General features: G+C 36.5%; 2 protein-coding genes across 2 annotated transcripts; both read left to right on the top strand.

Moving 5' to 3' along the window:
* Window positions 1-10,456: 10,456 nt before the first annotated feature.
* LOC104213593 (metal tolerance protein 9-like) lies at window positions 10,457-16,751 on the top strand. Its single transcript, XM_009763123.2, has 6 exons — window positions 10,457-10,813; window positions 14,180-14,292; window positions 14,505-14,750; window positions 14,930-15,010; window positions 15,860-16,090; window positions 16,207-16,751. The coding sequence occupies exons 1-6, from the start codon at window positions 10,609-10,611 to the stop codon at window positions 16,552-16,554; spliced, it is 1,224 nt and encodes a 407-aa protein (XP_009761425.1). The 5' UTR covers window positions 10,457-10,608; the 3' UTR covers window positions 16,555-16,751.
* Window positions 16,752-21,293: 4,542 nt separating this feature from the next.
* Window positions 21,294-22,954, top strand: LOC138870643 (uncharacterized). Its single transcript, XM_070148468.1, has 2 exons — window positions 21,294-21,543; window positions 22,314-22,954. Exons 1-2 carry the CDS (start codon window positions 21,294-21,296, stop codon window positions 22,952-22,954), a joined length of 891 nt encoding a protein of 296 aa, XP_070004569.1.
* Window positions 22,955-25,161: the final 2,207 nt, after the last annotated feature.

Here is a 25,161-nt window from a genome sequence, read left to right on the forward strand (position 1 = left end):
TTTTCAAACATTGACACGGACCACACATGCAAGTCATAATCATAAAATAGAGCTATGAAAAGTCTCCAAAAAAGGAAATCTAGTACTCAAAATGATTGGTCTGGTCGTTACATTTTTCTCCACATAAACATACGTTCGTCCTCGAACGTGTCAAGAGTCGTTCCAAAGCCATCATATAGCTGAATAAACTCATCATACCCATATCCATGAGCAATCCCATGCTACCTCGGTCCACATAAGTCCATAAACATGCCCCTGACTAAAGATTCTTCCTTCAAACTTAGCCTATAGGGCGTGGAACAATTCCAACATTCAAAACCCCCTATAAAATCCGATCATTGTATATATACACTGTATAAATCCCAACCAGCTGCATCAACCTTCAATACACTGCCAAGGTCAAATCACACAATGTTCCACATAAGTCATATACTCACAACAATAACTTCTGACCATAATAGCTACTCATGACCAAACCCGGTACTAGTAATATACTTCACATCAAATGAACCCTCGCTACGAAACCTCACAACGCTTCTAATGATGAAAGAAACATGCAAAAACTCGTAACCACCCATGAAATCAAAAAGTCAAGGAGCTCTCTTGTCCGACAAGGTCCATTGCCAAATTTTGAGCGGAAATATGGTATTGTTCTCCCAAACACTCCTTATCCCAATACAATAGTGAAAACCCGAGGTCCAAAAACCTTGTCTCACCCAATACAATTAGCCCAACTTACAAGTCACACCAAAAGTCACATGGAACCTCACGTGATGCGGTTCGTACACCAAACAAGCAATAACTCATATATATATTAAGAAATGAAAAGAAAATAATGTACGAGGACTATCCAACAAGTACAACTGATACAACAACAAAAGCATAATTTCATGAACTCATCCATAAAAGAAAAACAAAACACACGAAATTAACATAAGGTAGGGTATCCCATATAACTCCGTTGCGGTGCGCAACCCGATCCCAAATATATCAATCTACATAGTGACACCCATCGAGCCACAATGCACGTGCTCACTAAGCACATCTGCATCAACATCAAACATAATAGAGTGCACTAATATAACTATAGAGAGCTGAATATACATAACACAATACAAAGAAAAAGGCAAGCACAACTAGAGCGCAATAAGAAAATCAACATCAAAAGGGCCATCTCTATCATATATCGCCACAAGGCCCAAACAAGATTACATCATGCGTGCGAATCACCAAATAACCTCACAACCTGTCGCATAAAAGAGAAACACATAACATAGACCAGGGCACGAATAACGTCCATTCCGCCCGATGATGTACCTACGGTGATAGTTGCATAAGAGTAAGCAAATCTGATCCGATATAGGACACACATTCTCATTGGGCCAACAAATAGTCCCCAAGTCAATTCCGATCATTCCCAAACGGGTACATAACCTTCCAAAGTTCCATAACAACTTATCCATAACACACAACCTTAGCTATCAAATTCTTATCATCGTCATAGTCTGTAACCAAGGAATAGTCTACCTACGAGAATATCCAGTCTCTAAACCTCATGAATACCAAAATATCCATACCTGATCCCAACTCCACTACTCAAATGGATGATACATTACTCATACTACATCGTCTTATGGAAAATACTCACATTAATTTTTTGCACCACGTAGCAAAACCTTAACCTCAGCAGCCTAAAAACAGGCGATCATCGTAATACTAGTCAAGCATCCGCAAGTCAAAACACAATGTGCCTTCTAAAATGCGCACTCTTCTTAGGCGACATCAAATAGTGCCAACATTTTCTTAAACATCTAAAATCATCCATGCCATCTAGAACTCATGACCTTCCTTTCAAGACTAAACTGCAACCTAGTACTCGCAACTTTCAATCCCACACGGTGCATCGCTACTATTATGCTAACTTGCAAAAATATGAAAACCTCATAATCAACTCTGAATCACAATCATGATGAGCACCTCATCAACCAAGAACCTTCCCTTCAACTCAATCCGGGAGGACACCACCACACGCAACACACCTTCTATACTCGTAGAAGACATCAACCCTGAGCCGTGGTCATAACCATCCTAAATTCTTTAAAACCTGTTAACACATAATCAAGTCATCAAAACTGATATCCTCTAACTCAACCGAGTCATGTAGGCTGCCAAACCCAAAAGTTACTCACCTAAAATGCTCGCTCTGAAGGGACCTTCTACAAATCTGAAGCCATTTTCTGTATCTCTCTATTACTGCCATATAGAGTCCATATTGATATAGAAGCACCACAATTCCAAGAACCATCCACTACTGATTCCAAGCCCTAAGCATACACAAATCCAAAAATCCTTAAATGCCACATATGAACTGGAACTCATCATATTCTCCTCGAAAGTAATTCACCTTGCTCAAATATCCATTACATCTCCAATACACACTGAACAACACGTGCTTCACCAGCTTATGAATATTCAAAAAAGCAACCAAGCGATTTCTTTTCCTTGTACACTACATCCACAACGAGCATCAAACCTAAATCATCCAGAGACCTCTATATACCCATAATATGTAGTACCTCACGCATCCACCAAGCTCTTTCTCAAAATCATCCTCGATGAAACCCTTCTCAAATTCTAGCTAATCTACGAGCGTCGCTTAGTCCAGAATTCAATACGACACATGACCTTGTAATCTGATTGCCGATAGCAGACTCCCCCACTTGGCTCGGAGCCATAGAATACATCGTCGGTAATCCACAATACAATTCCTTCATAGTTTCCTTGGCCTTGCACTGTTAATCAGCTGAATACTTCATAAACTCACGTAACACTAGTTATCAAACACTCCAAAGACTCTGCCGAGTGCACCCTCATCCTTGTGGTAGTCAACCCAATTTCCTCAAATACTCCAAAATAATAGTATATGCACCCCACTGAATAGAAGCTTCATACAAAACACACGACCTCAACTATCCACCCAGGAGATAACCTACCAGCTAGACTCAAATCAACACCTTCCCATGATCCCGCCATGGTCAAACTAGACAACGACTAATACTCCAAAGTCTACACTTGTCGACAAGATATAAGAATCTGCTTCATCCCACAAATGAAAAACTAGAAGATCTACCAACACATCAATATCAAATCCTGGACAACACATCACAATGGTATCAAGCATCCACAACCCTTCATAGCCTATCCGCAACATCACAAGCCGTCAGTGCACATTCGATATGAAGTATATATACAATATTTGTTTAAAGTTTACATAAACATAACTTAAATCCTAAACTATCACAAACAAGAGGTAGCTTGAATATGGAACATGGGTACATCTTTAATGCATGGCTTTGTCTTTCATAGCTATACAGCTCCAAGACCAACACACAAGGTGCAGAAGTGTAGTATGAGTACAACCGACCCCATGCACTCAGTAAGTATCTTGACTAACCTCAGTGAAGTGATGATGAGGTTTTAAGTTAAAGATACTCACTTACTATGTACCTGTGCAGATAATAAGCAGGAGAAACAAGGCAAGAGATATGTCGAATAATGGTAAGAGCGTCAACTGGAGAGCTATGGAGAAGTTAACAGACATAGCAACAAGTTATAACCTCATACCCATTTATGTGAATGAATCAAAAATCAGGAAGTACGCGCAAGGATCATAACCAAATATCACAAACAAAAATACCATTACAGCGTGCAACCTAATCCCAATCTCAATTAATATTGTTACAACGTGACCCGGTCCTAATACAAATAAATACTGTTACGGTGTACAATCCGATCCCAATATCAATAAATACTATTGTGGCGTGTAACCCGATCCCAGTTTAATAACAATATTGCAACGTGCAATCTGATCCCAATATATAGTAATATCATATGAAACCACAACAACAACCAAACATAGGATAAGTTCACAACGTAAAACTTAGAAAACAAACATGTGGTATCCAACTAGGTAATACAACTCAAACAAAGTAAGATGAGCAGTCCAATATCTAAAGCTAGTCTACTGTATATAATGATAAGACTTCCACAAAGCATAATACACAACCAATCTAAAGGTCACTCAATCCAGTTAAGCAAAAGGGAGTAGGACATGAAACGAGTAAAGATGTTTGTCAAGTAGAACATGGAACAAATGAAGGCATTCAATATACGAAATCATTTAGCAAGTAGAAGCATGTAGCAAGTAAAGACATTTAATAAGTGAAGGTAAATTGTAAGTAAAAGCATATAGTAAGTGAAGACATTTAGTAAGTGAAAGCATGTAATAAGTGAAAACATGTAGTAGGTTAAGGCATCTAACAAATAAATCACGTGATAGTTAGAGGCATGTAACAGACACGGGATAATAACAAGGAAAGACATGAATTCGAAGAGGACACGTAGCAGAAGTAAAATAAGTAAAAACATAGGTGTAATAGTAATAGACAAGGTAAACACATTGCTATACAATAACATGCCAAATGAAAAACACGAAGGTAACTACATAAGGAACTCAAATGGAAGATATCTTACAAAACAACAAGCATTAGTAGAAACCAAAGAAAAGGGCATGCAAGATTTTAATGAACGAGTAATCATAACAGAATTTTAGCTTCCTTTCTTTTTGCATGGTAATAACCAACAAACCAATCTAATTTCAAACCGCACGAAAATACTTATTGCGCTAATATCTTATCAACCACACAAAAATATCCATCGTGCCAAATATAACCCTAAGGCCCCAATCATCATATCTTATTTGTAATAAAGAAGCTTGAGTAACATGACAATAATAGGTATAAATATAGGTTCGTGATACCACGATCAAGTTAAGTATGCAATGGATCTCGAAAACAACAAATTAAATTCTTTTTAAGATGTCATGTATTCTAGCATGATTGCTAACACAGTTAATTGAGTTTATTAGTCACCAAATTAAAAGAAGCATATGTTAAAGGGTCACTAAGTTCAACAAAGGTACAAAGAAGTATATAATTCTGCCTCCCGAGCATGGAAACCCTGGCACATGCATATACGCTCGTCACCTCGTATATGCATCACCCCCGTATGTAGCAAACAATATCGATTAGTAGGAAAAATTCTTCCAACAAAGTTAGGCAAGACACTTACCTCATTCCGGAATAATTTTCACAATCCAATATCATCTTTCTTCGAAATACAACTCAAAACAATCAAAACCTAGTCAAATATCATCTAATGAAGTCAAATAATGCTAATGAAAATATTTCCAATTAATAAAGGTTCAATCTTGGCCAAAATCTCAAAAGTAAACAAAAAGTCAATTCGGGCCCACGTGGTCAAAATTCGAGATTCAGATCAAACCTCGATTACCCATTCACCCCCGAGCTAGGATATATAATTTATTTTGAAATCCGACCTCAATTTGGGGTCTAAATCTCAATTTTATAAAATCTCTAAAGTATACCCAAAGCCTCCAATTTCTACTTTGAAATTCATAGATTTGATGTTAAAATTCACGAAAAAGTAGTTAAAATTGATTGAAAACCTTTTAATGATGCTTACCAATGAATTTGAGAAGAAATCCCTCTTCACAATTTGCCTCTATGAAGTTTGGGGGTTGAAAAATGGTATAAAATGAGCTAAGTCCCGAAATTTTCCTCTTATACCCAGTTGCAAGAATCGCAATTGCGACGTCCGCAAATGCGTACAACTAATGGAAAATGCGATCAATGCCTCAACTCTTCTATTGTTACGAATGTAACATCATGATCGCAAATGCGAACAAGGAAACCATCGCAAATGCGGAATTGGCTTCGCAAAAGCGAAGCTGTCCCAAGTTCTCTAGGGTCGCAAATGTGATCATAACTCCGCAATTACGAAAACCACCCCCATCGCAAAAGCGAACCTAAATTCGTAAATACGAAGCTCCCCAGCCCCCTCATGAATCACATATGCGAGCAAAAATCTCGCAAAAGCGAGTCTCGCATTTGCGATTAGAATCTTGCAAATTAACCTTTTATTTATGTATGTGGCAATGTAAAAAATGTGACAGAGTTTGATTTGTTCACTTGTACCCGTTAGCAATGCATCATAACATGAGTGTAACCTTTTTTGAGTGTTAAAGTGATGTGTCTAAGTGGAACAGAGAAAGGCATGTTAAAGTGTTCAGATGGAAAAATGACATAGTTGGGGGTGTTCAGATGGATTATTTGGACTACTTTAGGGGGCATCTATGTATTTGGCCTTTTAAAATAAATAAACTTTAAATTTTTAATTTTATCCTTAATGAAAAACTTTTATAGCCACACAGATGATATATTTAAAATTTTTTCTTTCTTAATTAAATTTTTTGTTAAACAAATAATTCACATGAAATAAAGGAAGTATTATAGCCTATTTTGCCAAACTTTTAGAAACAACTTATTTTGAGTAGTGTTTTTATTTTTAAAAGGGCTTTTCAAAAAAGTACTTAGGGTGAGAACCGATTTGTGTTTAGCTAATTAATTTGAAAAATACTTTTGAACAACAATTAGTGTTTGACCAAGCTTTTAAAAAGTAGTTCTAAGTGTATTTGTTTCAAAAGTGCTTTTGAAAAAAGTAATTTTGGGGAGAAACTATTTTTTTTTTGCTTCTAAAATACTACTTCTATTTCTACTCAAAAACGTTATTTTTCTTATAAAAGCTTGACCAAACACCTTAACTTTAAAAAAAGTAATTTTTTAATTAATAAAATATTTTTGGCCTTGAAGAAGCTTGGCTTAGATCATTTTAATGAATGAAACATTGGGGTGGGTAAGGGTGTTTCCTGGACGGGCTAGACATGGGAAAAAATAGCCCGTCCGATTAGTGGGGCGGGCTGGTTAGTGGGCTGGGGTTCCGGGCTTGTAGTGGGCTGGGATATTTCGGGTTTTGGCGGGCCTGTCCGGGTTCAAGCTAACTGGGTCCTAACCGGGCCGGGTTAATATTTTTTAGTGTATTATGTTTTCTTGTTCAATGTAATTATTACTTAAGTGTTTGCAAATTTTAAATAATAAAATAAGTATTTTAAGGCATAAAATTAGACTTCTAAACTTTAAAGTTTTAAATTTGAAATTTGAATTTGAAAATTGAAACTAAATGGCTACTTAAAACTATTTAGTAAGACCAATATGTAAGGATGAAACCTTAAAGGCTTTCATTTCATATCTTCATTGCACAATAATACTTCAAATTAACTTGTCTTATAAACTAACACATTAAGGTTAAATAAGTCTAACAAATTCAAAATAACACAAATTGTCTCAAATCAATTTAAATACGAATTCCTGGAGGATGCTCAAGACAACCCTTGATATGCCTTCTTAAACCAGCCGTGCCCTCCCACTTTCGACGAATATTAAAACTCGACCTCAATTATTGCACTCTACTTTGCGAACTTCTTCATTTTCTTCTACCACCTCAAAGTGTTCCAAACACATGAATGCACTCTAGAAGCACGAGACATGATTTAACTTGAACTTAACAAAAACGGTAACCACACTTCACTTGATAATTGTAATTTTGTGTTGGCTACCGTAAATAATTGATAAAACTTGAAATATAATTAATAGAAAACTTGAGAGCAATAAGCAATTCAATAATCAAGAGGGAATTGAGAGAGAATTAGAGTAGAAGAAGAGAGAAAGTTGTGAGAAAAATGAAGAAGAGGGGGGCTATTTATCTATATTATATTAAAAGCACGAAGGCCCTTAGCGAAATGTCGTTCGCCTTTTTTGCCCTTTAAAAATAGAGTTCACAATGAATAAATAGTCATTTTATTAATTTTCTAATATTTAGGATTTTAAAATTAACTAAACTTTAATTTTTATAGTAAGAAATCCCAATATTTAATACAATAAAATCAACTGAAATTTTCCTTTTATAATTCAAAATCCTAATTTTTAGGACCAAATATAGAACTAATTTTGACATTGAAATACGTTTTAGGAATTCAAATTTCAAAGTTTTAGTGTCTCGCCACTAAGCATTAAATTGGGATTCAAGACGTTAAAGGCAAAAAATGACGAACTATTACCACTTTTTAATTTGAAGAAAAGAACTACTATTATTAATTCTTCTTTTTATTTTCTAAGTACTATTGATATTCTAAAAGTCAAGCTAGATGAGAAATTAGAGTTAAAATAAGCCAAATATAATTAAGATAAGGGAATTAATTTCTACTCCCTCAATATTAAGTTATTTATCGTAATTTCTAAAAATAGATGTTTCAAATTATTTGTCATTTTAGAAGTAATTATTTCAAATTATTTTTTTTGTTATATTTTTAGTAGTAATTGTTCTTGAAAATGGAGATGAGACATAAATAAAGTAAATATTCAATAAAGAGATATTATATTTATAACATAATAAAGGTTAAATAGTTAAAAATTCCTTCGAAATAATATTTTCTTTAGGTGTTTGTAATAGAGAAATACGACAAATAGTTTGAGACAGAGGAAGTATTTATTAGTAATCAAGAGCATTTAAATAGGCCAAAAAATATGAAATTATTAGCTATATGAAATATTTATTTTAACAACAAGAACGTACTCCAGTCAAACAAATAATTGATCAATGTCAGAAATCACATCAATTGGTAAATGAAATAATTACCGTTACAGATGTTAGTATTGAAGTTGCACTAATCAATAAACTCGTGAGTTTACTAGCAAAATTAACTAAGTTCTGGTTTGTGGAATTATATTTTCTAAAAGCTGAAGACAGTAAATTTTATTGATATTTGACATAAAAGAAAAAGATAGAAAAAAATTATAACTCAAAAAGTTAAAATCATGTATCAAAATTATTAAAATCGAACTCACAAAGTTAAAATCATGTATCAAAATTATTCAAAGTCGCAAATCAAAAACTATATTTTTTAAATATAAAAGGACTAAAAACAAATAACATTAGAGCTTTATTTAATTTTAACTACTATGTAATGTCCACAACAACAAAAATGTACACGGATGCATCTATGGATGCATCTATCTGTCTATCTTATTTTAATAAGAAAAATGTATTATGTAAATTAAAATAGAGGAAGTAATATTTATATATTTTTTAAAATTTAACATTCATTGATATAAGTACACGCGCAAAGCGCGTACCCTAGATCTAGTAGTTATTAAAAGGTTAAAAATGTAATTTATCAATTATTAGGTGTGGATGAGCTATTTTACTAAGAAGATAGGCCAAAATGGCTAAAAGTGCAAAAAGTGGCCGTTGCCCAACAGTCATTTTTGATTTTGACCATTGACAACTTTCAGAATTTAAAAAAAAAAAATTTACAACTTAAACCGGGCTGAAAACACGGTTAAAACTCTTGAACAGATTAGCGAGCTAGCAGGGTTCCGGTACATCAGTAGGAAAAAAGTAGGGGTGGCAATTTGAGCCCAAACCCATCTAATCCGCCCAACCCGCCCAGAGACTAATGAGTTGGGTTACAAACATTTTAGCTCACGGGTCAATTTGGGTTGAGCCCAAGTAAACCCATTATATTTTATAGTTCATTCTGACCCATTAAACAGCTCAAATACAACCCATGAAACTCACCCAAAATAAAAAGGTATCTCAATCCAACTGTATATAAAAATTTATTTAGTTGCCCCAATTTTACTTTTTTTTTTGTATTTTCAATTTTATGTTTTTTTGTTTTTCTGCACCATCCACCCACCTTGCCCACCCTCCCCTCAAAATTTTTTTTTTTTTTTTTTACTTTTTTTTTTGTATTTTCAATTTTTTATTTTTTTCTGCACCACCCACCCCCCTCCCCCACCCGCAAAACCCCCTCCCCTCAAAATTTTTTTTTTACTTTTTTTTTTGTATTTTTAATTTTCTATTTTTTAAAGAGAATATTCTAGTGGATATTCTCTGCACTTGTACTATTAGGGTTTTTAGGAACATGTTCCCTATAAATAGAAAGAGACACAATGATAAGAGACATGTCAACTAGGTAAAACACTTTTTTTATGCAAGATGAACATGATTCTAAAACATGGGTCAAGTTGGGCGAGTTGGGTTATGACCCATTGTTTAGCCCATCTTGACCTAGCCCATCTTAGCCCAAGTACACTTTGGACTGGGTTGGGCAATGACCCATTTATTGACCTAACCCATCTTGACCCGCCCAAATTTAGCCCAACTCGCCCATTTGCCACCCCTAGAAAAAAGGCGCAACCCTGTCCGACAGAACCCCCTACCCTAGCCAACTTGTCCCCCTCCCCTGCCTTACCGAACCGGGCCAACCCGGACTGAATTGGGTCGAATCGGATTGTTAGTGGGCTAGCCCGGCCCGATTAACACCTTTAGGGCTGGGGCTGGGGCTGCGTGGGGTAGGCCGGTAGGACCTGTGTTTTAGGTTGTACTTGGGGTCATAAAAGATTTTAAATAAAAATATTACAGTAAGTAGTAGTAATAAGTACTAACGTAAGCGAGTGTGCGTGGTTTCTTGATTGGACGGACGGTGGGTGAGTGGTACGGATCCTTTGCATTCCCATTGTCCATATTCATGCCGTATTCCTAATTCCTAATAATAACTATTCCAGTATAAACAGTATTCAAAGTTCCAACGAAGTTCATAATTAACCAGCAGCTACTCATCTAAACATGGAAATCAGTCGCAGTAATGATAGTGTCACACTGGACGACAGTTTTAGGACGGAGTTGCTGTCTCCCGCTGCTCAGGCAGTGGTTGATCATTCCATGACTTTGGGGCCGACGTGGAAGCTCAACACAACTGACTTCCATCTTCCCCAACGCCGCTCCTCTGATCATCAATCTTTCAGTTTCCTCCGTCTCCTACGAGTTTTCAGTAATTCCTCAGCTCATGCCATTAGCATTTACTTTTCAAGTACTCCTGTTTATTTTACATGACATGTTGGATTTTTTTTTTTTTTTTAAAAAAGGAAAACTTTTTGCATATATTATTCTAGTGCCTATATTCCATGTTAATCTATTATTTTTTGGGGAGTCAAATAATATTTTTTTTAACCACATTTTTTACAAATGCTTTTTAAATATTTTGGAAAATTAACTATGGTAATTTATAGTAGTAGTTTTGATGTAATTTCTAAATATGTAAATTTAATTTCAAAAAGATTTAAAATTTTATGTGCAAATTCATACTAAATATTAATTATTTTGATCCTAACTATTTTCTCCGGTCCACTTTAAGTGATTTTTTTGGCCTTTTTTGTGGTCTACAATATCTGATTGTTTCATATATTAAGAATGAATTAACTTCTTCTTTCCAAAGTTGTCTTTGGAGTAAAGAATCTAGGAGTAGTTTGTTATATTTCTAATGAACAAATTAAGGTTAAAATGATCAATTTTATTGTTAATTAATTCTAAAAGGTGAATTTTTTAATATGTGTGAAAAGAGTAAAAAAAAAATACTTAAAGTGAACCGGAGGAAGTACTATTAAGAACTTGCCATTAATTGAAAATTTAAAGCTAAAGAGTTACCGTATACAAAGATGTATCCTTTTAGACCATCTCCGACTCTAACATCAAATTTCACACCAAATTTACTCCAACCATTACACCATTTTTTACACTAAAAAGAATATTTCTTCTCTCTCTTCTATATTATATTATTATCTTCTATTTAAATTTTATTTTTTATTTCCTTCAAACAAATTCTATCTTTTTTTTTTCCATATTCATCATATATAATTCACATTCACCACTTATATAATTTTTTTTCCATATTCACCACATATAATTCTATCTTTAGCAACATTAGATATCTTACATTTGCATTTTTTATTTTTAAATAATGGTTATGTTTCTTTTTATACAATTATAATAATAATAAAATTAACTTATAATTTTATATAAATATAATATATACAAAAATTAAAATATCAAAAAAATAGGGTATAAAATTAAAATTATAAATATCTTAATATAAAAATTAATTATATACACAATATATGATAAATTAAAAGTTCAAAAAAATAAAAAAAATAAAAAAGATGAATAAAATAATAATAAATCAAATTTGGTGTTGATGAATAGTGTCGCACCACACTATTTACGCACTATAATGGTGCAAGATTTGGTGTTCCATTGGAGCAAAAAAAAAAAATACCAAATTTAAATTTTGTGCAAAAAATAGTGCACCTTTGAAGATACCCTTACACTTAAAGTGTTTGTTATTTTTCTTTAGGATATCTGAAGCCTTTGAAACTCGATCAGTTTCCCTTTGACCCTTTAATTTGTAACCTTAGAGTATTCTAGTGTTATTATTATAATATCTAACAACTCTTTCTGATCATGACTATTACCTAACTTATTGATTGTTAATACTATCGTCTTTCAAGTGGTTCATTAGCATTACCAAAACAAAAAAAATGGTTCTTTAGTTTCTGAATATAGAATATTGGAGTTTGATATTTTCTGGGAGTTGAAGGCTGAAGGGTGAAATTACAATCTTGTTTCTAATAGTACTTTACTTAAAGTTTCAATTCTTGTCTGTAGCAGAATATTATTTTGTTAATTTTCCTTCTTCCACTCTAGCAATTTTAATTGGTTTAAGAGGGGAAATGGTCAAATATTAGCGCCTTATTATTTATTTACATCTTCCAACTAATGGAAGAGGAAAACGGGTAGATGGTTTTATTCAAATCCTTTACTATCTTTAATTATGTGGGACAAGCACAGAGTTACGATTTTGAATCACTGAAAAGAGAATTGCTTGGCAAAGAAGAATTTTGAAAAGTTGTATCTAAAAATTTAGTAAATACAAAATCATAAAAATTTAAATACTCCGAGTCTCCAAGAACAGTTGTGCGGGATGCACAGGATCATGTAACATATTCTGAAGCTTGTATTGCTGATTTTTCATACTAAGGTGTCGTTTGGTAGAGATATTAAAATAAAAATAAAAATAATGCAAGCATTAGCTTAATTTGTGCATTACTAATCCCTGGTTTGGTACATTTTTTCAACATATGTGTATTAGTTATACCTCCGATTTGGTATTATCCAATGTATAACTAAAACATAACAAACTATGGTATTAACAATGCAAGAGTTTTTAATACTTGTATAAACATGGTTAAAGACATAACTGCCCCTCAAATCCCTCAAAACCTATTCCAAATATTTTTCGCCATATTTTTGTGGAGGGTATATTTGTAAACAATCAATTTTTTAAGAAATTATGCAATGCCTTAATACACCAAACTAAACGGTGGATAAGAAATAATCTCAATATAATTAATGATAGTATAACTAGTCTCAACATTATTAATACCATCGTTACTGATACACCTTATTCAACATTATTTTTAAACCTCCTACCAAGCGACCCCTAAGAATGTTTTATTTGAAGTAACTTCAAATCATATACTTGACCTCATTCTTGTAAAAAAAATTTGTTTGTTGAGAAGGTAAACTTGTTAAAGAAATTAGTCACATTTCTTCCCTTTTGCATATAAAACTACGGATATCAAAGAGTTTTTGGTGTTTTATTTTGTTCAAGGTTATTAGTCCTGTTTGATTTTGCTCTACAACTCTACAGTTTTCTTTCATATTTACTCTCTTAAAATTTAAGAAGGCGCCGGTAATTTAACTACCAGGTTGAGGACTACCTAGCAGCCCGCGGATGGATAGGGTGGGGGAAGCGCGAAGGGGATGGATGTCTGAGCGGTTGAAAGAGTCAGTCTTGAAAATCAAAGTATTTATAGAATACCGGGGGTTCAAATCCCTCTCCATCCGCGAGATCATAAGTTGGTCTCTTGAGTTATATATAGATAAGAAGATATTGGGTCGACTGGACTGATATGATAGATGGAATGGTAGACTGAAGTTGTTACTTATTTTCAGTTAAGGAACAAAAATTCACTTGATACTCTGTAAGGGTGATATGCAAAGCAGGCAACAAAATCCATCTTTGTTGGACCAAAATATGCTCTTAATTACTTGTAAATGTTCCCTGACCAAATGCTTTGATTGCTGAAGCTAATAGTTTAAAAACTTATCTTTCTTGGACTGAAATAGGCTCTCTTATTTGGAATGGACATATTCAAGAATATAAGTTATCATACCCTTAGGAATGATATACTAAGTAGGTGATTTCAGATAATCAGATTCATTGTTTCAGATAATTAAACTTTCCATTTCCGTCTTCACTTTCTTGATCACTTGATGGAATCGTGTTAATCATGTATAGGGAATCAGAGAAAAGTTGCTGAATACTACAAAAAACAAGAAAGGCTGCTTGAAGGATTCAGTGAGATGGACACAATTAATGAATGTGGTTACTTACCTGGAAATCTAACTGAGGTTGGTCTATGAGATTGGCAGATTCTTATCAGTTTAATCATCACAATTTTTTAGTCGTCAAAATAACTTTCTTTTCTTTGTTGCACTGTCAACCAATATATACAATCACCTTTAGTGAAATTCGTGTGTTTGTGGATCAACTTGTGTTTATCTTCTATTGTTGTTCATAAAGCTATAATTTGCAATTTCAAATCTCAGATGTTGTTTTTCAGGATGAATTGAAGCAACATGCTAAGAGCGAAAGGATGGCTATTCTTGTGTCAAACATAGCAAATATGGCTCTTTTCATTGCTAAAATCTATGCTTCTATTGACAGCAGATCACTGGCTGTAATTGCGTCTACCTTAGACTCCCTATTAGACCTCTTAGCTGGATTTATTCTGTGGTTCACTTCTCATGCAATGAAAACGCCAAACCAATACTGTTATCCAATTGGAAAGAAGAGAATGCAGCCAGTGGTGAGTCTTCTACTGTTTTAATTTCTTCCAACGAACACCCTTGTTTCAGGGTATTTCTCCGAAATTAAAGTAAAAAGAAGAAAAAAAACATATCCCTTCAGCTCCCAAGAAAGAAAAAGAAAAGATGTCTTCGCCAATTTCTGTTTATTGTTTGAACTGATCTGCTGCAATATTTTCAGGGTATAGTTGTTTTTGCATCCGTAATGGCGACCCTGGGATTACAAATATTGTTCGAGTCTGGTAAAGAACTCATAACTAAGGTATGTAACTTGGTTCTCTTCAAGTGTGTTGTGAGATGGATGTGTCATGTGTGAGCTGGTACAAGGTTGAATTTCCAAATACATGTATTTTGTAAAATTAATGTCGAATTGATAAAGAACTTCCCCAGAAAGTGCATTTTGGCAGCAAAATATAAAATATCTTAGAAGGTTCTGATACCATGTTAAGCAAAATAAATTTTGGACCTAATTCAACACAACAGTTCACTCATGAGATGAGGATTTTTCGAGGTCATATAAAGCGATTAGAGCTCAACCTGTGTGGGATGCTAAAAATATTCATAATTCTTCTTCCCCTAAAAGTCAGTAGCCTGGAGTTCTCTCTAGGTTTTTGTACTTCTACAATTGATTTTAAATTATTTACAGAGTTGAAATGGTAGTACTTTGTCCCAAGTAATTCATTCTTCACATTGATGGACATTTATATTGTTGAAAACTAGCACTAGCTTTTATGTTAAATGAGATAGATTTTATGTACGATGTGAGTGCTTTAGGAAAAGTAGTTGATCTTAAGGATCAAAAGGAAAGACCAAAATTAGAAGCTGAATTGCTGCTAAAAGGAATTTGCAGTAGCATGTACAAGTTAGGCCCTCTAATCTATGTATAATGGTAAACTAGCTGTTTGTGCTCTAATTGAAATCGACTAGTCTTGATACGAGGATGCAACATAGATTAATAAGGACTATTCCTACACAATACATTTTGTATTGAAGGACTGAACTCTAATTTGCCGGAATTTCATTTTGTAATATGCCTGACACTTAACCTCAATTTGTTTTTCTGGTTCCATGCTTAATGATTTGTTTTTCTGGTTCTATGCTTAATGATTAGTCTCGTCCTGATATGGACCCTGAGAAGGAAAAATGGATGATCGGAATTATGGTTTCTGTCACTGTGGTCAAGTTTATGCTTCTGATCTACTGCCGAAGATTCAAAAATGAAATTGTAAGGGCCTATGCTCAAGACCATTTCTTTGATGTCATTACCAACTCAATCGGGTTAGCGGCAGCAGTCTTAGCCATCCATTTCTATTGGTGGATTGATCCTACTGGAGCTATAATTGTGAGTTTAGAATTACAACACACGAACTCTTTAATCTATATACCTTGTCTGTTATCGCAATTGAGATATTTTTGCATTCCTATGGACAACTGATCATCCTTTGTTATGTGTTTCAGATAGCACTTTACACAATGAGCACATGGGCAAAGACAGTGATGGAAAATGTGTGGTCACTTATTGGAAGAACAGCTCCACCCGAATTTCTAGCAAAGTTAACATATCTTATATGGAATCACCATGAAAGGATCAAACACATTGATACTGTTAGAGCATATAATTTTGGCATACAATATTTTGTGGAGGTTGATATAGTGCTGCCGGAGGACATGTTCCTGAACCAGGCACATAATATTGGTGAAACGCTGCAGGAAAAATTGGAGCAACTTGTTGAAGTTGAGCGTGCTTTCGTCCATGTAGATTTTGACATAACTCATAGGCTGGAACATAAGTCTATGATCAAATGACGTCAAATTGACATATAATTTTTAGAATGACGGCCGCTTAATTCCTGTTTAATTATACCATTGTATTTCCTATTTGTTACTCTCTATATTGGATCAGATGAGCTTTATCATCCGTCCCAGCTGAGAGCTTTATCGTCCTTTGGTGTGTCCCTCACCTCTCTCTTTTGAGGCCTGTTTCCTCTACTGTCACTTCTTTATTTCCTCTACTGTCACTTCTTTATTTTTTCATCACTGAAGTAGTTCTATGTTTCTTTTTCAGTCTAATCTTTAGTACATTAAGTCTGAATATGTTGTTGATGAATACTTAGGGATAATATTGCATAGGGTAAAATTGGTTCATAATAAATAGTCGAATAATAGCATAACACGTGGAACCAAAAACAGGTAAGAGACGAATCAAGTAACAACCGGTACCGGGAAAAACAATTCTAATTGACATGGGGTAAACCCCGAAGGGAGCGTGGTTAGCGGGAGCAGATCGAGTATTTGCCACCGGATGACATTCAATGAAGAATATTCTCTAACATTAAATTGGCAACCATTGCAGAGAATATTTGCATTCATGACCTGCTGTTACATATTCATCAATGACTCCTTTATTTTCATTTAAGTGGGGCTTTATCCTAGGGTCTTGTTTCCTTAGGTATACGTTCTTGGGAAAAACATATGTTATATTCCATTTTTGCTCTCAATTAAACAACTTTATTTGCTCTTTTACATTAATTTCATTTTTGTTCTCGGAGATATTGTGCTCGGAGTCAGGCTTGTCATCTCCTTCAATTTCAACTGCTAAGTCTTATTTTTAATCTTATTTCATTATCATTTTTGTATCAATCAGTTTGCCTGTCTATAAACCACGTAACTAATTTAACTGTACCATTCTACGGGTAAACAGCTTGGCACACTCCGTGAGGTTTAGACAGTTGCGTAATTGCTTTGATCCTCACGTTTGTTACTAACTTGTTTGATTTTTTCCTTAGCAAGAAATCAATAATGGCAGCTAATGATGTCAACATCACACACAACGTTAAGTGACACGAAGATTTGCCTCAACATGAGGATTCGATCAGCGACACTCGTAACGAAGAGGGCGAAGCAACCCTGGTTTGTTAAGGGCAGTACCCTCGGCATGTGAGGGAGCCAACCCCTGACAATGCGGAGGAGAAACATGTCGTGGAAATGGTGAAAATCTTGAGGGAGCAGTAGAAAGCCATCATGAGCCACCTATCAAGGCAGGATAGGGTAATGACGGAGTTGAAACAAGTGTTGTTAGATGCTTCCAATAATGCAAACGGAAGGGGCCCGACTCTTCCCAGAGTTCCTGCAAATCAAACGACTCAAAGAGTTGATAACAACACCCAAGGGAGGAGGCCAGGTTCGATGGTGTTGGAGGAACCGATAGCGGATACGAGAATGATAATTGGAATGGCCCTTTCAAAACCAAGCTCATGAGGTTTATGAGGGAAATGAACGAACAGATGGATCAAAACGCGAAGGAGTTTCAAGCCCGAATGGATCAGATTCCAGGCGTTCCACCAGTTTTGAAAGGCCTATATTCGAAGAAATACACGCAATTGCCATTTAAGCCGAGCACAATGCCAGATTTAATTTCGAAGAGGTTCAAGATGCCAGACATACCAAAATATGATGGGACTTTGGATCTGCAGGAGCACATCACAACCTACACCATGACTGTGAAAGGGAATGATTTGGCTCAACATGAGATCGAATCGATCTTGTTAAAGAAGTTTGGTGAAACCCTCACAAAGGGGCCATGACATAGTATTCATTCTTACCCGAGCATTCAACTGACTCTTTTGAAATGCTTGCAGATTTCCGTTAAGGCCCATGCCAGGGCTAGGAAGGTCCAAGCCAGGAAGACGAACGTATTTAGGACCGCGTAAGGTGAGTGTGAATTATTGCGAGAATTCATGATCAGATTCTAGAAAGAGATACTGGTTGTACCTGACGAGTGGGCAGCGGAGGCATTCACAAAGGATTTGAATCCGAGGAGCTCCGACGCCTCCCGAAAGCTGAAGGAAAGCCTGCTCGAATTCCAAGCAACTACAAGGGACAGATGTTCATAACTATTATAAGTCAATAATAAGGATATAAGATGATCAATTCGGGTTCCCGACATCAACTAGAGGACGGGACCGAGACAATAACCATGATAAGTTCAAAAGCAATTTTGATGCGGATCGAAAATCTTCTAAAGTTCGTTTCTTGCCTTACGAGAGAGCTGAGGGATGCGGCAGCAAAGGGTTCCAGTCCTCGGATAGGTTCACTCCCAATAAAAGGATCGACTGCAGCCGGAGCAACAGATCGTTACAAGAAAAAAAAGTATCGGGGTCCCGGGATGTTTTACATATCCCAGGTTGTCGGATTATAATTTCAACATTAGCGTAGTGGAGTTGGTATCGACGATGAGGAATATCAAAGAAGCATGATTCCCAAAGGCAATCAGATCCGATCCAAATGAGAGGGATCCTAACTTATGGTACGAATATCATGAGACTCATGGCCATAGAAATGTGGATTGTCTGCATCTGCGTGAAGAGGTGGTGATGTTGTTGAAGAATGGCCATCTCAAGGAGTTCTTGAGCGACTGAGCCAAGAAAAATTATGGCCATAGCCGAGACAATGGACTTCTTATACCAATAGAGGAAGACGCCAACAAACTTCTTCTGCCACATAATGACGCTCTGGACGCTTTGGTAATTTATCTCAATGTCTTAGATTTTAAAATTAAGAGTGTTTTGGTTGACCCAGGAAGATCAACCAACATTATTCAATAGAGAGTTCTGGAACAAGCAAAGTTGTCCAGAAGCATCATTTCGGTGACAAAGCTCCTAGCTGGGTTCAACTTGACAAGCGTGACAACCCGATGAAAGATCCTGCTGCCCACGAACGCTAAAGGATAACCAAGACCACCTTATTCGAAGTGGTAGACAACGACATGTGCTACAACGTAATTCTCGGAAGGCCACAAATACATGAGATGAAGGCTGTGCCCTCAATATATCATCAACTGATAAAATTCCCACCCCGGAATAAATCAAGTAGATAAGAGGAGATCAGCCAGCAGCAAGAGAGATGAACACAATGTCGATTTCCAGCAGCAAGGGGAAGGATCCAAACAAAAAGCAACTACAGGACCCGATTCCTTTTCCCTTGCCAAATAAAGATGATAAAGGTGAGGAGTCAACGGAATCCCACCAGTTGGCGAGATACTTTGAGGTGCCGGAGGAGACGGATGCAACCAAGTCCATTGCAGAAGAACTCGAGCAAGTGGCTTTATTCGAAGAGTTCTTGGAAAGGAAGTTTCACTTGGGAACATGACTCAATCCCAAACTCAGGTAAGGATATATTAATTTCCTTTAAGCTAACATCGATCATCTTGCATGGTCGCACTCGGATATGACAGGTATCCCATTAGAGGTGGCCGTGAACAAGCTAAGCCTGGATTCGAACTTCCCATCGGTAAGGCAAAAAAATGACCAATAGCCGAGGTCAGAAACAAGTTAAAGAAGAGGTAACTCAACTACTTGACATTTGTTCAATCCGGGAGGTAAAATATCCAGAATGGTTAGCTAACATAGTTGTAGCTCCAAAGAAGAATAACAAGTTTAGAATGTGAGTAGATTATAAGGACTTAAATAAGGCGTGACCTAAAGACTCATTCCCATTGCCAACATTGATTAGATGATTGATGCAACGACCGAAAACTACTTAATGAGTTTCCTTGATGCCTACTCCGGGTTCAATCAAATCAAGATGAACCCGGAGGATCAAGAAAAAACTTCATTCATAACAAACTTTGGCACATATTGTTATAATGTGATGCCATTTGGGCTTAAGAACGCCATATCCACTTATCAGAGGCTCGTGAACAAAATGTTCAAAAATCGAATAGGCAAAACAATGGAAGTATACATTGACGACATGTTAGTCAAGTGTTTGCATGCAGGAGATCACTTGAAACACCTCCAAGAAACCTTTGATATCTTGAGGAAGCATAACATGAAACTCAACCTCAAAAAATGTGCGTTCGAGGCTGGTTCAAAAAAATTCTTGGGGTTCCTGGTCTCGCAAAGAGGGATCGAGCTAAATCTTGATAAAATCAAAGCTATCAAGTACATTTCAGATCAATTGGAAAATGTAAAGGAGGTACAAAGATTAACCGGAAGGTTAGCAGCCTTAAGCAGGTTTATCTCAAGATCTTCTGAGAAGTGCCATCATTTCTTTTCACTTTTGAAAAAGAAGAACTATTTTGAAAGGACTATGGAATTCTAGCAGGCCTTGAAAGACTTAAAACAGTACCTATCACGCCCCCATTACTGTCAAAATTGGGGGAAGGCGAACAATTGCTAATATATCTAGCGGTCTCGGAAGTAGCGGTAAGTGCTGTTTTAGTTCGAAAAGAAGAAGATACACAATTTCCTGTCTATTATGTTAGTAAAATATTGTTGGGAGCGGAGACTCGCTATCCGTACCTCGAAAAGCTGGCCTTAGCTCTTGTAGTTGCCTCTCGAAAGCTTAGGCCTTATTTCCAATGCCACCCGATAGTCATTGTGACAACCTATCCCTTGAGAAATGTTCTTCACCAGCTTGAGATGTCAGGCCGATTGGCTAAATGGGCAGTCAAAATCAGCAAATTTGATATCGAGTACAAGCCCAGTATTGCGATCAAGTCATAAGTTTTGGCTGACTTTATGGCCGATTTTAGTCCCAGATTAATGCCCTTGGATGATAAAGAAATAGTGTTGGTGTCAGAAACGACATTGGGAGTTTGGACCTTGTTTATGGATGGAGTTTCCAATGTAAAAGGGTCCTGGCTAGAGGTAGTTCTAGTCACGTCCTCGGGAGAAACCCTGAGGCCGGCCATTAAGACTGTTCTATTAACTAATAATGAAGCTGAGTATGAGGCTTTGGTTGCAGGAATTGAACTAGCCCAGGGACTTGGTTTCGAGGTCATCGAGTTCAAATGTAATTCCCAGCTGGTAGTAAACTAAGTGTACGTGATTTTTGATACAAAGGAAGAACACATGGAATCGTATGTGAACAAGGTTCAGGCATTGCTTGCACGATTCAGGGAATGGTCGATCATACACATTCCAAGAGAAGAGAACGTGGAGGCAGATGCATAGGCTAAATTGGGGTCATCTACGAAGATGAAAGGATCTGACTCTAGTTCTGTCGTTCAAATTCCACATTTGGTATTGGATGTGGATGGTTATTGTGAAGTCAACTCAACCAACTTAGTCTGGGATTGGAGGAACACGTTCGTCAAATATCTTCGACATGGAAAATTACCCAAAGACCTGAAGGCATCCCGACACTACGCACCAGAGCAGCCCGTTATTGCCTCATAGATGGGAAATTATATAGAGGATCGTACCAAGGTCTATTGGCCCGATGTCTGGAAGTCTCGGAGGCGGACTACGTGATGAGAGAAGTCCATGAAGGAATTTGGGGGAACCATTCCGGTGCAGATGTGTTGGTGTTGAAGCTGGTTAGGGTAGGATACTACTAGCTCCGGATGGAACAGGAAGCAAAGGCATTCATTCAGAAATGCGACAAATGTCAATGTTATACACAGTTGGTACACCAACCAGCGAAACTCTTACACTCGTTACTATCCCCATGGCCATTCATGAAGTGGGGGACGGATATAGTTGGTCCACTACCATCGGGTCCCGAAAAGGTAATATTTCTTTTAAATTTAACTGATTACTTCACTAAATGGGTTGAAGCAGGTCCTTACCAAAATATCGGTAAGCGCGAAGTGGTCGACTTCCTATGGGACCACATAATCTGCCGATTAGGAATACCGAAAGAGTTTCCCTGTGAAAACGGACCACAGTTTATAGGATCAAAAATCATAAAAATTCTGGAATATTTGAAAATCAAGAGGATTAAATCCTCAACATACCATCTGAGCGCTAATGGACAGGCAGAGTCAACCAATAAGGTGATTATCCAAAACCTCAAAAAGAGTTTAGAAGCTGCTAAAGGCAAATGGCTCGAAGAGTTACCAAGTGTTCTATGGGCATACCGGACGACGCTAAAATCGAGCATGGGAGAAATGCCTTTCTCTCTCGTATATGGCGCAAAAGTTGTGATACCGGTGGAAGTAGAGGAGCCATCTTCACGGTTTTCCCAGGCAAACAAAGAAGCAAACAATGAGGCATTGCTGGTGAAGCTGTATTTGCTCAATGAAAATAGGGAATTGGCATACGTAAGGACGGTGGCTCAAAAGCAAAGGATGGAAAGACATTTTAATCGGAGGGCCAATCTTTGCTACTTCAAAGTAGGAGACTTGGTTTTGAGAAAGATGACTCAAAGCACTCAGGAAATCAATGCTGGGAAGCTGGATCCAAAATGGGAAGGTCCCTAACGGGTTTCAGTTGTCACCGGTAAAGGATCGTACGAATTGGAAAATCAAGATGGAGTTAAATTTCCCAGCGATTGGAGTGTGACTCACCTCAAAATGTATTACTATCGATGGATCCTATCATCACTAAAAGTATGTGCTGCAATTTTTTCCCCTTCGACCAGTTTATGTCCCAATCGAATTTTTTTGTCAAGGTTTTTAACGAGGCAACAACGGAAAGCATACTACGAAAGGAGCGTCATCGGCAAGGTTAAGGCCTTTAAATGAAAATACATTAAAGTTTACACATCAATGATAAACCGCTATGGTATGGTTAAATAATCTTTGGCTCGATGGCAAATTCCTAATGGTAAGCAAAGCTTGCCATCGAACCAAAGACTATTTAACCATTCACGAGTTGTTTCCACCAATGAAGCAAGACTTCCAGTGTTCTAATTTACATACTTCACATTCAAACACTAGGGGGAATAGTATAAGATAAGACAACAAGAATGCTACTAAAACTACGGACTATGAGAATCGAGAATAATAATGTCTCATAGGGATCAGGGACTTCATGACCAGTCCCGAAGAAACAAGTTGTACAAGTTAGCCACATGTACGACAATAAGAATGCCACTAAAATCAGGGATTGCGAGAACCGGGAGCAATAATATCTCATCGAGACCGGGGATTGCATGACCTGTCCCGAAGAAACAAGTTGTACCAGCTTTATCTATATCCAATTTTGTGGTTGTTGCTATAGGTGTGTCAATTTCTTTGGAGTCTTCCATTTTAAACCTTTTAAGCAATTTTTTCACATACTTCTGCTGATGGATCATAGTTCCATATGATTTTTTTTTAATATGTAAGCCCAAAAAGAAATTAAACTCACCCATCATACTCATTTCAAATTTACTCCCCATTAGTTTAGAAAATTCTTTACTTAACTTATCAATAGTTGCTCCACAGATTATATCATCAACATAGATCTGAACTACCAAGAGATCTTTACCTTTTTCTCGAGGACAAAGTATTGTCAATTTTACCTCTTATGTAGCCATGCTCAAGCAGGAATTTTGACAATCTTTCTGTTTACCTTAAAAATGGTAATTATAATTAGATTTGATTTTGTGGTTCTAAAAATACGTGATTTATTTATGCTAGTTGTTAGGCAATAGATGCTAAGTATTAGCTAAAAAATCAAAGTAAGAGTAAGAGGCAGTGTGGTTATTCAAACCGAACAGCTGCAAGTCGGGGTCTCGGACCAGCCTAAGTGGGGCCTCGAGGTCGAGCTAGACGGGCTTGATCGAGGATGATAGATGAAGGACTAACAGTCCTAAGGGCCTTGATGATGGCTCTTTATGATCAATGATGAGTCATAAATGAAGAACAATCGATGAAACACAATAAATGTAAGCAATAAATCAAAGGAAAGACAATGGAGAGTGTTTAAGTTAAAGAGCAGAGAATGTTCTTGTTCTTGTATTGAATGTTATGTCCACAAAAAATAGCAAGGGTACCCTTTATATAGGAGGGGGAATCCCAATATAGTACATATGCATTTATTACAAAGATAAACAGCTGGTGCAACTATTAAATGTCACGGTACAGACTTGTACTATTCTTGTAGACCTAGTCAGCTTCAACAATGTACCTTTTGGGAATTTCCTACTTGTCTAAGATAACCACCAATTTGCGCTACCCCGAGGTCAAGCATCGGGAACCCTCGAGGTCGAACCTCGAGCTATGCTTCGAGGCTTCTGAAAACGGGCTATAAACTGCCATGTGATCAAAAAATTGGACTCTCCGATTTTAGTTGTATACAGATAGTCCCCGCATTTCTTAGAGTGAAATGATAAGAAACAATCTTGAATTTTTGCCTCCTCGATACTCCCATTATGATGTCAGCTCATCAGAGCATTAAATGCCATGACTCGAAAGCTGCGCAGAGGTCGCTATCAACGAAATTATCGAGAAGCCCACGAACTGCTATTGACTTGACTCTTCTGCTTCTCAAACGTTGCCCAAACGACTTCTATAAATACTTCAATTCGCTTGCCATTCACACTTTTACAATATCATCAAGTTTTTTAGAGCTAAGTTCACAACGTTCTGCATCTATCTTCTTTCTGTGCTTGTTTCTTCATCTTCTTTCTTTGAAATTAAGTTATAATCATGGCAAAAACTTCAAAAATGGTGCCTCAGAAAGAGGGCACTACTTCTTCATC

The sequence above is a fragment of the Nicotiana sylvestris genome, chromosome 6, assembly GCF_000393655.2.
Source record: "Nicotiana sylvestris chromosome 6, ASM39365v2, whole genome shotgun sequence".
Lineage (NCBI taxonomy): Eukaryota > Viridiplantae > Streptophyta > Magnoliopsida > Solanales > Solanaceae > Nicotiana > Nicotiana sylvestris.

What these genes read in the sequence shown, in the direction of transcription:
- LOC104213593 (XM_009763123.2), top strand. Translation starts at nt 10,609, where the DNA reads ATGGAAATCAGTCGCAGTAATGATAGTGTCACACTGGACGACAGTTTT. An exon ending in AGAAGAGAATGCAGCCAGTG is followed by an intron (nt 14,751 to 14,929) that starts GTGAGTCTTCTA and finishes CAATATTTTCAG; the next exon opens with GGTATAGTTGTTTTTGCATC. An exon ending in ATCCTACTGGAGCTATAATT is followed by an intron (nt 16,091 to 16,206) that starts GTGAGTTTAGAA and finishes TATGTGTTTCAG; the next exon opens with ATAGCACTTTACACAATGAG.
- LOC138870643 (XM_070148468.1), top strand. Translation starts at nt 21,294, where the DNA reads ATGCCCTTGGATGATAAAGAAATAGTGTTGGTGTCAGAAACGACATTG. An exon ending in CGAGGTCATCGAGTTCAAAT is followed by an intron (nt 21,544 to 22,313) that starts GTAATTCCCAGC and finishes GGGTTGAAGCAG; the next exon opens with GTCCTTACCAAAATATCGGT.